Source organism: Poecilia reticulata, linkage group LG14 (assembly GCF_000633615.1).
Source record: "Poecilia reticulata strain Guanapo linkage group LG14, Guppy_female_1.0+MT, whole genome shotgun sequence".
Taxonomy (NCBI): domain Eukaryota; kingdom Metazoa; phylum Chordata; class Actinopteri; order Cyprinodontiformes; family Poeciliidae; genus Poecilia; species Poecilia reticulata.
The window spans coordinates 2,563,457-2,579,730 of NC_024344.1; the positions used below are offsets into that span (position 1 = coordinate 2,563,457).

The window sequence follows — 16,274 nt, forward strand, 5'->3', positions numbered from 1 at the left end:
GGGCTTTCYGTCCGTTGTTTCAACAACCTCAAACAGAATGTTTAAGTATATTTTCATTGAAATAACTTGAAAAAGCAATAATACATTAAAAAAAATTACTGGAAATTCACCAACAAAAATCAGACATTGCTTTTGAATTGGCCATTGTTAAAGAAACGGGCCTCAAAAGGGCAGCACATTTCTTTCTAGAATCCAATGGACTTTGGCTCATCAAAACACATTGTAGCTAATTCCAGATTTGCTTTTTCATCCTTGGTCGGCCCACTTTAAGTCCATTTTGACTCAAAAGACAACATATGGTGTGATCTGTACCTCAAACTTGGAGTTCACCTTTAATGTCTTAGTAATGTTGTTCTGGGCTCTTTATCTTTCTTCTCAATTTGCCATCAATTTTCTTTGTAGCTAACCTCTCTAGACCTTGGCTACTGTCCACTGAACTCTAAACTTCTCAATAATATGTGCAGCTTTAGTCATAAGAGCATCAATGTGCTTGGAGTTTGTCTTATAGCCTTTACATTTGACATAATTGTCTATGATTTTCTTCCTAACATCCTGAGACAGTCGTTCTTTGCTTTCTATGGTTCATGTTCAGTATGGTACACATCATGTCATCAAACACTTGTCACCCTGTATGTAGGCTGGCTCACTGATTACAAGCTTGAAGACATTTGTAATGTTAATAAGAAGTCTCAMTTTAGTTTAACATATGCCAATGTTCAAATTATTTTCAATACCATAATGTTTGTCTGGCCGTTTCATTAGCTCTTTTTTAATCATTCAGTTAAACCAAATTTTAAAAGCAAAGTCKGATTTTTTTGTTAATTTTCAGTAAATKTTTCATTACTACTGCTTTTGTCAGTTATTTCAGTGACCATTGTGGGCCATTAACAGCAACATTTYGCCAATGTGCATTAGTCGGTCACACTGGTATAAGAGTGGCTAAAGCCTTAGAAAACGGTTTAGACCTGCTGATGTGAACTAGGTCACAATACTGACGTAGTGCGGAACCAATGCAAACGATTTATCAGAATAGGAAAGGATGTGGTGTGCTCAAGTTCAGCCATAACTTCAACTAATACAACACTAAAAATAAATCAAAGAAAACAAAGTAACATATTATTTTGTGAACTGGGCATTTATACTGTGCATCCACATATTAAAAATCTAATAAAGTTCAGTAAACTAAGTTTGCAGAGGTTATAACTTAGTGGTATAAAAACACAGATATGWYATAAAGGTTAAAGGACATGTTCATGCCAAAATCATAAAACCCTCTAAAAAAATTATAAATATATCAGACATGTTAGCATCCTGCACAAATTACAAGTTTAAAGTAGCTTAACTTCCAACTAGAAAAAATTATTTAAAAATTAAGTATCCAATCAACTTATTTTCATAAGAAGAAAATTCAAAGCATCTTCCGAGATTCAGGAAAATGATCAAATCTGTCAGAAATTGTAAAAACGTTTCTGAGGTGCAATCTGGTGGCTCATTCTGTGACCTAATTACCTCTTTATTTAGTTTCACTTTCCTAGGTAGAACTCAATATGCTCTACGCAGGAGAGTGGTGCAAAAGTGGTGAAGTGTGTGTATTACCAAAACACATCTGCGTCAAACAGTAGAGGTTTCTAATATATAAGATATAATTGCTATCATCAAGATACTATTATTAACGGCTTTTTAAGTCTTTTGAAATCTAGAGCAACTTAATTATGGTGTTTATTTAAAAAGCTTTTATTATGAACTTAGAATTGTATTAAATGCAGTAATTACAAATGTAAATATTCCATATGAAGAATGTATTTTAAAAAAAAACTTTGAAAAATCTAAACCGTCACTACAGTAAGAACTTGATTTATGTCTGATAGTGGAAGCTTTTAAAAACTATATGAATAATTTCTAGTAGGCCATTTATAACAGCCAGCTGTAAAGTTTAATTCACAGTGCTGCCACCATTTGTTTTGCAAACTAAATGACCCATTTACACTATAATTTTTACATTAAATATCTCAACTTGAAACAGATTGCTTTGTATTCAGACAGAAACTGTGACGTAAATGTATGGGCTGCAGAAAAAAGGCTTTTTACGCTTGCTTTGCATCTTGATTAAACTGCAGGATGATGCTCATAACCCACCCACATGCATGGGTAAATTATGTGATTGCTCATTTCTCAGATGTTATCAGAGTCTGCGAGTGCAAACCTCCTCACATGTGCTTCCTTACCAAAATTTACAAATTTGAGAGAAGCTCATTCTAAGGAACAAAATCTTACAAAGACTGATGACAWAGAGTAGTAGACAGCCTCAAGAAGCATTTCACTGAAGTCAGATAAGGGGGAAAMRAGGAGTGTTTGATGCCCACCTTTTTTTTCCTCAGCTAGTAAATGCATTTTTGTACCTATCTTTTAAAATGTAAATCAAGGCAATTCTGTTGCTCAAGTTTGATTAAACCAATATTTGAACATTTCTGAAATAAATATTTGAGGTGACCTAATTTTTCTTGTGACTCTATACATCCAGAAACCTAAATTTAAATGTTCATAGTCCTTCTCTTTATTTGTAAAGTATAATTATGCTCCAAATATCATGACAAGCAGTCAGATATCCAACAAGTTCATGTTGTATCTTTTTTTGGCAGTCAGAGGACAATGTCTAAATTTTGTTATGCAGAAAAGAGTCCTCGGGGAAGACCCAGGACACGCTGGAGGGATTACGTCTCTCGGCTGGCCTGGGAACGCCTTGGGATTCCCCCGGAGGAGCTGGAAGAAGTGGCTGGGGAGAGGGAAGTGTCTGGGCCTCCCTTCTGAAGCTGCTGCCCCCGCGACCCGACCCCGGATAAGCGGAAGAAAATGGATGGATGGATGGATGGATGGAAAATTGATAAAGATTTGGCACCTTACAATATGATTTTTGGTTAAGTTGCAGAGATCAGCTCAAATTGGCTCTAAAATAAATCTTAGCTAGCTGTTATCATTACCACTGGAACCTCTCCCATATTCTCCAAACTGACTATGAATTAGTGGAGGTAAGATACTGATAGAGAAGTAATCAACAGAAAGAACAGAACTAACCTTTTAATGATTTATTATGAGAAAAAATTATATAGTTTATTCCCACTAACACCTTTCTTAATGGAAACAAATTATGCAGAAACATAAAATATCAAACATATTTTTTCATCCTGATATTTTAAGTCTAGGTTACAAAGTACAAAAATGTTTATGAACTACTCTTTGCCTGTTTTAACATGAATGAAATGTTAATATTAATAAAAAAGATCATTTCCAACACAATATGCAACTGATGACTTAAAACCACTGTGAATTACACAAAAAGCAGTTTCTCCCAGAAAACGTATTATGCCCAGTGGTCGGGCAGCTAGGTGGTTCATCAGTGGGCGACGGTGTTTTTTGTATTAAAAAATGTTACACTGACCGGAAATGTAAAATATTACTTGGTAATTATTTTTCTGGAAGACATCATTAACAACGATTAAACACACAACTATTGAGTTAAAAACAACAAACCAAAGAAATAGTATTAAAATAAATAGCAATTTTTTGCACATCTGTCAAATGTAAAAACACAATGTAATGCTGGTCACATTTAGATATGACTACAGGGTTAAATGAAATAAGCAGCTGCTGAAGACCCCCCAAACCTTCACAGGCCTCATAAATGCTAACATTTTAACACGGACCACAGATAAAGAATTTTAACATCTATTTATTCAGAATGGCAAGGCTGTTAAATTTGATTTTAAAATATTTTAAATTGTTTAACATTTAAATTTAAGACACAACAACTAGGCTTGACTGGAAGTAGACAAAGCATTTCTTATGCACTGCAAAAAATAAAATAAAACCAGCAAAATAAAACCAGCATGCTGCATGATTTCGAGGTGAGCACGACAGTTCCTTCACGGGCTGAACCACCGGCCCACTAACGCACCGGCTAACTGGGAACACATAAACTCTTATCAAGTTTCAGTGAAGATACAAAGCCATGCGCCGGGGCAGCATGTGTGAGATGCAAATGCACACGCCACACATTATTCTTTGCTCATAGAGATATGTGGCCAGTGGTGGTTTCTGATATGTGCAACATGGGGAACTGTCCAGGGCGGCACCACAGGATCTGAATATCAACAATCTTGATATTGATATCRATTRACATGTCCATGCCTCCCAAATCAAATGTGTTGATGGGGGGGAGCAGGGGAGCCTGTAGAGTGGTTTGCCCAGGGCGCCAAACTGGCTAGGACCGCYTCTGGCTGTGGCTTTTAAACTTGACTCAAACCTTGATGCAGTTCTTTGAAGAAAAATKATTCCTCATGGGAGTTGATATAAATTCCGAYACAGATGATGCTTTTCTACTAGAACGCCTTCCAAATCGTCCGGATTGAGTGAGAGATGCAGCCGCGGCAGCGCGCTAGGTGGCCAACATGCAGAAGTGCCAGCTGTGTGACTGGTGCACTGCCGGCTTCATATCCTGTTCAATACACTGATAAACTCGTCTTTCAGAAATGATTCTGCAGAGTTACCGGTGAAATGCTGCGTGCAGCAGAGATGTGGTGTATTAAAAAGTTATTAGAGAAAGATTATGAGAATTCCGACTTTCTGACAGCATACTAAATTCTTCACTAACGTTTGTGAATACCTTCCCTTTAGTATGGTGATTATGCAATTTTTTGGATTTTTWAGATAATATCTTACTTGACTTTTAAGTTAAGCAAATACCAGGGCCAAATAACATGTGCCACCTACACCCAATGCTATTACTTTCGTTTGAGGATATTTATGTCATCAGTGATGCTAATACACAGACAACCACTGCCTTCGACCTGGCATCTATCTTGAATAACATTTTAGACATGTAAAGTTCCGAAGTGCAAGCAGTTTCAGTATTTCTCACGCCTGATTAACATCAAACCGCAGCCACTGGGGGTTAAAAGGATGAGGTTTTGATAAATGACACTGATGGGAAAAAATTCAGTCATTCACACAAATTAGTTACTTACTGATCAAGGGCTTTGTAGTAGAGATCAAGGTCTTTAATGACCAACTCAGTGGTCCTCATGGTGATCATCTTGTTTTTGTAGCGCTCCTCAGCTTTGTCATACTGATCTTCTCTCAACTCTTTTCTGTAAAAATTTAATTTAAGAAAAAAATTGTAAAAAAAGTTTTAAGAAACCTTTCTCTTCTTACAAATAGCAAATATTGTACCACTTAACGAGTTCTTGTCTTGGAGCTATTTATTCAGTAAATCCGTATTTTAAGTAATTCCAGAAAAAAACAAGATGCAGTGCTACTCTGCGGTTAGTGAAGAATATAAAAGCTACTAAGGAGCTTTCATTTGGGTTCCACATATGCAAACTATGTGGTATGATGAAACACTTCGGCTGATACTGTTTCAGTTCAGTTTACATTTATGTCTGTTTTACCTGTAATGCAGAATCTCTTCTTCGAAGCCTTTCTGCCGACCTAGTGCGATGCTCCGGTTCTTCTTCAAATCTTCTAGCTTGCGCTCTGCATCACGACGTTCTCTAAAAAAGCACAGAAAATAAAACAGAGAGGGTTGAAACACTAAAAACATTCCACTCAAGGGATAGTGAAGAGGCTATTAGTCTTGGCCTATCTTGAAGTGCTACTGTACTTGTTTTTCAACAGACTAATTCAAATTGTGAAGTGCTCTTACTGGCGCAGCTGCAACACCTGCATGTTGCCCATGTCTTTCATAAGAGTTTCTCGTTTAGCTACAACCTCCTTCAGTTCCTCAACTCGTTTCCTCAGTGTCAGATTGTCTTGCAACCAGCGCTCTTGGACCTGAAGAAATAACAAATATGCAAGAAACAAATACATAATAACAACACTGTTAAAGAAAAATGTCCGGAGCACAATGTTGAGGGTTCAATTCTGGTCTCCAGGTTTTTTGTCAATTACATATTTGAACCAATTCTTTTATAGTTTTTGGAACTATGATAAGAAAAAACTTGTTTAAAGAATTCAAAATATAATTTCCAGCCTTCTGGCAATGAGCTAGTTATTGATTATTGATATTAGAAGCAGAGATGGAACCATACTGTGCATGCGAGAGCCGTCATTGGAAGACAAAAACAAATTGATCACAGAGTTGGMACTTTTTACCGCCTTTAATGTTATACAAGTGGTTACCATTATTAAATCATAAATTGTCATGTACATTCTCAAGAGAAAATAGGTCCTAAATTAACTGAGATTTTTAGAAGGCTGAAAACATTTTCAATTCCAATTCCGCCAGAAATCTTGTTCTATCGCAGCCTGAACGTATTACAGGTAACACTTTATTTGAAGGGGTGTGCATAAGACTAACATGAGGACGTTTAGACTCCTTCATGTTTGTAACAGGTGTTATGTTTACGACAGTGCCATGTCAGTCTTATGCACATCCCTTCAAGTAAAGTGTTACCCATACGTTAAGATATCAAAAAGACTTTTATGCATCTTCTGGTTCAATACAGACGCCAAAACCTACAACGCCTATAGATCCCAAAACTTCATAAAGTTGTCACACCAGCTCAAGAATAGAGCACACAGAGTTTCAGAGAATACGTTTCCATGGCCATGATATACCACATGCGGTTTCACTGGAAACTGTAGCAGTGGAGACATGTTCTGTGGATTACCTCACTCTCTGGTAATCCACTGAACCAGGCTGGGCYTGACAGTTCCCAGGAGAATAGCACTTTCCTGACATTACTGCATCGCATATCAAAGTATGGTTGCGTTTTCTTCACTCATTAAAACCACTTACACAGTAGAGAGGAATTGTCAGCCCGACCTGGTAGCGTTATCATGTATCATGTATTTTTCACTGATTACATGATTTTTGAGTTTCTGACCGGCTCTTCCCCAGTCAGGGCTGATCAAGCCCATTCGTTAACCGCCAATTTCTGTTCTTCTTTAACANATGGATGGATGGATGGATGGAGTCAAAATTGATAAAGATTTGGCACCTTACAATATGATTTTTGGTTAAGTTGCAGAGATCAGCTCAAATTGGCTCTAAAATAAATCTTAGCTAGCTGTTATCATTACCACTGGAACCTCTCCCATATTCTCCAAACTGACTATGAATTAGTGGAGGTAAGATACTGATAGAGAAGTAATCAACAGAAAGAACAGAACTAACCTTTTAATGATTTATTATGAGAAAAAATTATATAGTTTATTCCCACTAACACCTTTCTTAATGGAAACAAATTATGCAGAAACATAAAATATCAAACATATTTTTTCATCCTGATATTTTAAGTCTAGGTTACAAAGTACAAAAATGTTTATGAACTACTCTTTGCCTGTTTTAACATGAATGAAATGTTAATATTAATAAAAAAGATCATTTCCAACACAATATGCAACTGATGACTTAAAACCACTGTGAATTACACAAAAAGCAGTTTCTCCCAGAAAACGTATTATGCCCAGTGGTCGGGCAGCTAGGTGGTTCATCAGTGGGCGACGGTGTTTTTTGTATTAAAAAATGTTACACTGACCGGAAATGTAAAATATTACTTGGTAATTATTTTTCTGGAAGACATCATTAACAACGATTAAACACACAACTATTGAGTTAAAAACAACAAACCAAAGAAATAGTATTAAAATAAATAGCAATTTTTTGCACATCTGTCAAATGTAAAAACACAATGTAATGCTGGTCACATTTAGATATGACTACAGGGTTAAATGAAATAAGCAGCTGCTGAAGACCCCCCAAACCTTCACAGGCCTCATAAATGCTAACATTTTAACACGGACCACAGATAAAGAATTTTAACATCTATTTATTCAGAATGGCAAGGCTGTTAAATTTGATTTTAAAATATTTTAAATTGTTTAACATTTAAATTTAAGACACAACAACTAGGCTTGACTGGAAGTAGACAAAGCATTTCTTATGCACTGCAAAAAATAAAATAAAACCAGCAAAATAAAACCAGCATGCTGCATGATTTCGAGGTGAGCACGACAGTTCCTTCACGGGCTGAACCACCGGCCCACTAACGCACCGGCTAACTGGGAACACATAAACTCTTATCAAGTTTCAGTGAAGATACAAAGCCATGCGCCGGGGCAGCATGTGTGAGATGCAAATGCACACGCCACACATTATTCTTTGCTCATAGAGATATGTGGCCAGTGGTGGTTTCTGATATGTGCAACATGGGGAACTGTCCAGGGCGGCACCACAGGATCTGAATATCAACAATCTTGATATTGATATCRATTRACATGTCCATGCCTCCCAAATCAAATGTGTTGATGGGGGGGAGCAGGGGAGCCTGTAGAGTGGTTTGCCCAGGGCGCCAAACTGGCTAGGACCGCYTCTGGCTGTGGCTTTTAAACTTGACTCAAACCTTGATGCAGTTCTTTGAAGAAAAATKATTCCTCATGGGAGTTGATATAAATTCCGAYACAGATGATGCTTTTCTACTAGAACGCCTTCCAAATCGTCCGGATTGAGTGAGAGATGCAGCCGCGGCAGCGCGCTAGGTGGCCAACATGCAGAAGTGCCAGCTGTGTGACTGGTGCACTGCCGGCTTCATATCCTGTTCAATACACTGATAAACTCGTCTTTCAGAAATGATTCTGCAGAGTTACCGGTGAAATGCTGCGTGCAGCAGAGATGTGGTGTATTAAAAAGTTATTAGAGAAAGATTATGAGAATTCCGACTTTCTGACAGCATACTAAATTCTTCACTAACGTTTGTGAATACCTTCCCTTTAGTATGGTGATTATGCAATTTTTTGGATTTTTWAGATAATATCTTACTTGACTTTTAAGTTAAGCAAATACCAGGGCCAAATAACATGTGCCACCTACACCCAATGCTATTACTTTCGTTTGAGGATATTTATGTCATCAGTGATGCTAATACACAGACAACCACTGCCTTCGACCTGGCATCTATCTTGAATAACATTTTAGACATGTAAAGTTCCGAAGTGCAAGCAGTTTCAGTATTTCTCACGCCTGATTAACATCAAACCGCAGCCACTGGGGGTTAAAAGGATGAGGTTTTGATAAATGACACTGATGGGAAAAAATTCAGTCATTCACACAAATTAGTTACTTACTGATCAAGGGCTTTGTAGTAGAGATCAAGGTCTTTAATGACCAACTCAGTGGTCCTCATGGTGATCATCTTGTTTTTGTAGCGCTCCTCAGCTTTGTCATACTGATCTTCTCTCAACTCTTTTCTGTAAAAATTTAATTTAAGAAAAAAATTGTAAAAAAAGTTTTAAGAAACCTTTCTCTTCTTACAAATAGCAAATATTGTACCACTTAACGAGTTCTTGTCTTGGAGCTATTTATTCAGTAAATCCGTATTTTAAGTAATTCCAGAAAAAAACAAGATGCAGTGCTACTCTGCGGTTAGTGAAGAATATAAAAGCTACTAAGGAGCTTTCATTTGGGTTCCACATATGCAAACTATGTGGTATGATGAAACACTTCGGCTGATACTGTTTCAGTTCAGTTTACATTTATGTCTGTTTTACCTGTAATGCAGAATCTCTTCTTCGAAGCCTTTCTGCCGACCTAGTGCGATGCTCCGGTTCTTCTTCAAATCTTCTAGCTTGCGCTCTGCATCACGACGTTCTCTAAAAAAGCACAGAAAATAAAACAGAGAGGGTTGAAACACTAAAAACATTCCACTCAAGGGATAGTGAAGAGGCTATTAGTCTTGGCCTATCTTGAAGTGCTACTGTACTTGTTTTTCAACAGACTAATTCAAATTGTGAAGTGCTCTTACTGGCGCAGCTGCAACACCTGCATGTTGCCCATGTCTTTCATAAGAGTTTCTCGTTTAGCTACAACCTCCTTCAGTTCCTCAACTCGTTTCCTCAGTGTCAGATTGTCTTGCAACCAGCGCTCTTGGACCTGAAGAAATAACAAATATGCAAGAAACAAATACATAATAACAACACTGTTAAAGAAAAATGTCCGGAGCACAATGTTGAGGGTTCAATTCTGGTCTCCAGGTTTTTTGTCAATTACATATTTGAACCAATTCTTTTATAGTTTTTGGAACTATGATAAGAAAAAACTTGTTTAAAGAATTCAAAATATAATTTCCAGCCTTCTGGCAATGAGCTAGTTATTGATTATTGATATTAGAAGCAGAGATGGAACCATACTGTGCATGCGAGAGCCGTCATTGGAAGACAAAAACAAATTGATCACAGAGTTGGMACTTTTTACCGCCTTTAATGTTATACAAGTGGTTACCATTATTAAATCATAAATTGTCATGTACATTCTCAAGAGAAAATAGGTCCTAAATTAACTGAGATTTTTAGAAGGCTGAAAACATTTTCAATTCCAATTCCGCCAGAAATCTTGTTCTATCGCAGCCTGAACGTATTACAGGTAACACTTTATTTGAAGGGATGTGCATAAGACTAACATGAGGACGTTTAGACTCCTTCATGTTTGTAACAGGTGTTATGTTTACGACAGTGCCATGTCAGTCTTATGCACATCCCTTCAAGTAAAGTGTTACCCATACATTAAGATATCAAAAAGACTTTTATGCATCTTCTGGTTCAATACAGACGCCAAAACCTACAACGCCTATAGATCCCAAAACTTCATAAAGTTGTCACACCAGCTCAAGAATAGAGCACACAGAGTTTCAGAGAATACGTTTCCATGGCCATGATATACCACATGCGGTTTCACTGGAAACTGTAGCAGTGGAGACATGTTCTGTGGATTACCTCACTCTCTGGTAATCCACTGAACCAGGCTGGGCYTGACAGTTCCCAGGAGAATAGCACTTTCCTGACATTACTGCATCGCATATCAAAGTATGGTTGCGTTTTCTTCACTCATTAAAACCACTTACACAGTAGAGAGGAATTGTCAGCCCGACCTGGTAGCGTTATCATGTATCATGTATTTTTCACTGATTACATGATTTTTGAGTTTCTGACCGGCTCTTCCCCAGTCAGGGCTGATCAAGCCCATTCGTTAACCGCCAATTTCTGTTCTTCTTTAACACTACCATACTTCAATAATAATATTAAAAATAAAAATAATGAGCCAAAAGTCTGTACCTTTTGGGTATCTATGTCCTGACGGATGTTTCCCATCTCCTTATTAATTTTGTCTTTCTGCTTCTCAGCCTCATGGAGCTGAGTGTTGGTTTCTTGAAGCTCTGATTCCTTTTGCTGCAGCAAGARTAAACAGTTGTTTGATGCAGTTAAAATTAAAAACGGTCGGTAAGGTTTTTCATATATTAAAATAAAGAAATAATTGCAATTACTTTTAAGGGAAAAGTAGTGAGTGATTACTGTACTTTCAARCAATTAAAGCTAAAAAATGTAAATGAATATTAACCAAAATCCGTGAACARATTACCTCTTTATATTCCTCTCTTCCGTCATCCATATATTTTTTAATATCTCGTTCCAAAATTGAGACAGACTTCACCCTCTCTTTTATGCCATTTATCTGTAAAAAACAGTGATTACATTGTAAAATTCACATTACTTGAAATGAAAGATATTAAAGATATTTAACTTGAGCAGCAAGTTTATTTTTTTACTACATAGTATATCACCAAATCTTGTGAGAAAGCAAAAAAAAAAAAACATCRSCAGGTGACATGACAGCATTACTAAAAGCAGAAAAGGATGACAGAGTTTAGAATCTCCTTTGTGCATCACGTGTGAGACACCAATAGTTTGGAGATGAGTGAGATGAGAACATGAATAATTATCAACCTTYTCTTGGCCTTCTTCCTGCTTCTTTCTTTTATGCTCCATTAACTCTTGTTTCTCTTGTTGCAGCTTTTCCAAAGCAGCAGACAGAGGTGACAGTTGTTCCTTTGCTTCCTGTATGAAATTTTTTTTGTCAAATATTACTGGAAAATCAATTCTTAATATGCAAATACAAAACTGTATTGTCACAAGAACAATATATCTGTTCTTTAGAAAACAACATTTAACAACATTTATTGGCTTTTTCCATTAAGCCAATATTTCAGTATAAACAAATGGTCTGATATAATATTCCAACCTAAAATGTGAGGTTTTCGTAAGATGTGAAAAATAATCATAATTAAAAGAAATAAGCCTTAAAAACATTAAACTGTGTATTAATCCATTCAATATGTTTGTCTTATGAAGTTGAGTTTCTGAAAAGTAACTTTTCAATAATATTCAGATTTGTTGAATTGATCTGTATGCACAAAATGATGTGTTATAATAATTACCCTAATGTCTCTGGTTAAAGCCTGAATCTCTGCAGTAAAGTCAACACATTGCTCCTCCAGCTGCTGCTGTTTCTGCATGTCGCTGCTTAGCTGCAGCTTCTCTGCTCTCGTTTCATTTACGGCACTTTTCAGGRTCTGAATCTGGTCCTGTTGGTCTTGGATCAGCTTACGTTTCAGCTCCATTTTGCTAGAGGCTGGAAAGAGACAATGTCAAAGACAAAGTACAGAAAAACTATTTTATGACCCAATCTGCTAATGACGTTTAAGAGTTGAATCAAAAGTGGATCAACTTTGACTCTTAAGGCATRATGCTAATGTGCAAACAAGATTCATCAGGTTCTGCTTTAGAGTATTGTTTTTTTTTTAATAATTATCCATTTAATACATTTAATAGGTATCTGCATAAGTGTACATTTCTAAGAGGATTCTTTTAACTAACACATTTATGAGCTAAATATCTTTTTAAGACACTAGAAAAACTATTATCAAAAACTATTTTTAAACATTATTGTTAGAATCTGACAAAATGTTTTTTTTTTTTTTTTTACCAAATTAAGCAAAAAAATGTTTTCTCGTTTTGTTTTTGCACGGTATTACACAATACTCTGTAGAAACAAGTATGACTTGATTAAAATTGTGTGTGCGGTTATGTTGCTTGCAGGTGTTAAGCTTTTAAATAGTAGGTGAAGTCAAGGCAATTAAGCAAGTATTAAAAGCAAAACTAAAACATTAAAACTACAATGCACTGTTGGAGTTTGTGAATGAGGAAAACCTACTGGTGTCCAGCTTGTGCTGCGTTTCTTGTTTCTCTTGACTGACTTGCTGAATGGTTCTGGTCAGRTCTACTCCCTGGAGTTTAGCTGCCTGCTGAGCTATTTTTCTGTCCAGCTCTTTAAGGTCCATCTGCAAATTRACAAATATATGAATTGGCACAGAATTGACAGCCTATATTTTAAACAAACGCAGCTTGGGGAAAACGTTTTAACAGTAACACAAAAAATATATAAATATGCACATTTAGGCCATGACATTCTGACCACTGAGAGGTCAGAATGTCCTCTCATTCCGACACTCCTTTTCTTGCCATATTCTGCTCAGAAAACCTGCTCTGTCTTTCGTATGGTGGAAATGCAGTCAAACTTAGAACCAGTTTTGTTTCAACTGCATCAGCATCAGGTCCAATTTATGAAAACTGGTTCAACAACGATACCACTTTGTTGTGGAAACAAACTCTAAAAACWAAAACTTTGAAAATGTCAATAAAATAAGCTCTGTTGAGTCTACCTTGAGAGAAAGGCAATGAGAAATGTTTTGCTACTCTATTTCYAGGGTTSAAACGATTAATCTAATTAATCATAATGAAGCTTTGTTGAAATAAATAATTGTCAACTAATTTAGTAATCGAGTAATTGTTATCTGGATATGCAAATTAAARAAATACTACTCGCAATGATTATTACATCAAAACTTTACAAAAAATATATACATCTTGCATTTAAGATAAAAAACCCTTGTCTATAAATATGTTCTACTCAGGATTCATCGAGTTTCAGCTTCACCCAGTTCAAATTCTGTAAAATAAATCTCCTATTAAGCACCTTTTGCTATCCAATTATTAACTTGGTATTAAAATGCTTTTCTTATTTAAAAAGACACAAAAAGCAAGATTCAAATGAAACRTTTAGCGTTATGAAGTGGATCTGTGGTGACAGGCTGGATGGGAAAATCAAYCTGATCTAAAAAGACTCAAATGACAATTTTGGTTGCAGACACCTAAAATGAATCTTGGTTGATTCTCAGAAGGACCAGATCTGCCCTTGTAGCAAAAGACTTTCATGTAACGTAGGCGAAAGGCTAGAATGTTTATACTAATTGTTGAGGAGATTAGAAAAGCTAAGGTGATGAGAAGATGCAGTGGTACCAAGTATCTGTCCATCAGAGAGATGTCCTGTAGGCAGGCCTTGGCTGTTTCCTCCTCAGACAGTAAGGTACCAAGCAGCGTCTCCTGTTCTTCTATTTCAGCCTTGAGCCTCTCGATTTCTCTGTTCACAATCTGAAGTCGGTTTCTCAGCTCAGGCAGCTCCTTCTCCTGAAACTGTACAATGGCCTGTCTGCAAATAAATAAATAAATTAGGTAAAAATGAAGTATGCAGTGTTTTTTTCAAACTTTACATTTAATATCTTCTCATACTAGCAGCATACGTCAGAAATACAGCTGAGTATCAGGTAAGTAGGAGTTGTGTGGATTAAAATGTTTTGATAATGACAGAATAATGGGCAGACTGGTTGTAGATGACAGAAAGGCAAAGAGAGCTCAGATAATCACTCTTCACAACCAAGGAATGAGGAAGTAAGGTAAGGTAATCTTAGTTATATAGCACATTTTCAGGAGAAAGGCAGTTCAAAGTGGTTACAGTACAATCTTTGAAGGCAAAATACTTCAATGCTTGAAGCAGAGAATCTGCAATAGAAGAAAACTACACCAGGTGCCACTTTTGTCACTGCAGACATGATTCTCACAAGTTTAATATAACTGGATAATAACAGAGCAGAAAAATGTTGACTGATCCAATCGATCTTGATTTCATCCATAAAACATTGGGATATTTTTCCTTTCAGTCAAACCCCACAGGATAAATCAGTCGTACTGCGGACCAGGCCCATCTCTTTATACCTCGAATCATCTCAACGTTGTATATTGAACATCACAGAGAGTTCACTGTATTTTAGTGGTCTCCACTTTCACTTGTTCTTTGTGCAACTTTGGGAAGATATAGGAGATTAGCACCATGGATGTGCATCTGACCAATATTCAACAAAACATCTGAAAAATGTTTTTAAAAAATTGTTGAATCAATCAACCACAAGGAGTTAACACAACAGTGATCCAAACCAGTTTTTAACAAGATCTACCTCATCATGAGGTCAGTAAGTGTGTGCATTTTTTAGTTTTATCAGTAGCCAGAAAATACAAACATAAAAGAATTTAAACAAAAAAGAAATTGTTGGATCACTGGATAAGAACACAATTCAATTAGTCTTATGAAGTAAAACTTACATCCTATGAGAATTTAGCTCCATCTAGTGGAACTGGCTGGAAGTTTACCAACTGTGCTGGCCAATCTACTTTGTTTTATTTAAACTTTTAAATTAGTTTGAAGACTGTTTTCAACTATAGAAATAGAAAACTATGATGAAAATGAAGCTTAAGGACATAAATGATTTTATTTTCACAACATCGACGACACTTATGAATATGCAGATATTTCATTTTCAATGAGAGTCTCATGTTATGTGTTCCTTACTATTCTATCATTTTACAGACCAACCAAAACAGAACGGTGAAAGCAGGACTAAACGTYTGTAACTGCATAAATAATGCTACTTTTAAGAAAAATATTAATCTCTGCATCTGCAGGTAAAAAGATAATGATTTCATTAATTTCTTTGAAGCAATAAAAAAATKACRGCTTTGCTTYATTTATGTTATTTTTAACTAAGCAGTTAAATCAGCATACCTCACAGGTTTGAGTGCCATCATTTCATCYTTTTTCCTCTCCTTCTTCTTCAGGTCCTGCTCTGTGTTCTTCAGTTTGTCAGGCACCAGGCGCAGTTTGGACTGCATGTCGCTGATAACTTCCTGCAGGTCCGATTCTGAAGGAAAGGTCCGCTGGCACACAGGGCAGCAGGGCTCCCTCTCCTCTGTCAGCTGGCTGATGAACTGAGTGTACACTGCTGTGGCTCCTGCTAACATGGCTTTATCAGGACAGGTGGAAAAAGAGAAAACATAACATATTTACACAACAGTGGTAAATGCACACACTYTTATCCCACAGCCCCAAAATAAATGGTGCATAGCATTCATTAGATTAAACATAAGTCCGGGAAACTTTTTATAAACCCATTCCAAGTTGCAATTAATAATAAGTTAAGAAGTTGCAATTAATAAATGCACATTCATGGCCAATAAGGTTTAAAACTGACTCACACAGACAACTTGTATTTTACAAA

General features: G+C 36.4%; 1 protein-coding gene across 2 annotated transcripts in view; it reads right to left on the reverse strand.

Moving 5' to 3' along the window:
- rad50 (RAD50 homolog, double strand break repair protein) overlaps positions 1-16,274 on the reverse strand; it is a 28,326-nt gene that overhangs the window by 5,436 nt on the left and 6,616 nt on the right. Inside the window, exons 15-24 of one of the 2 annotated variants that reach the window (XM_008426949.1) lie at positions 15,782-16,019; positions 14,185-14,374; positions 13,040-13,166; positions 12,264-12,457; positions 11,773-11,883; positions 11,408-11,500; positions 11,104-11,217; positions 9,798-9,925; positions 9,544-9,645; positions 9,121-9,243 (exon numbers count right to left, since the gene is read on the reverse strand). In XM_008426949.1, the coding sequence (XP_008425171.1) occupies positions 9,121-9,243; positions 9,544-9,645; positions 9,798-9,925; positions 11,104-11,217; positions 11,408-11,500; positions 11,773-11,883; positions 12,264-12,457; positions 13,040-13,166; positions 14,185-14,374; positions 15,782-16,019 (1,420 nt within the window). Of the gene's footprint in view, positions 1-9,099; positions 9,244-9,543; positions 9,646-9,797; positions 9,926-11,103; positions 11,218-11,407; positions 11,501-11,772; positions 11,884-12,263; positions 12,458-13,039; positions 13,167-14,184; positions 14,375-15,781; positions 16,020-16,274 lie in introns of those variants that run through there. The other variant, XM_017308758.1, reaches the window with a different exon arrangement.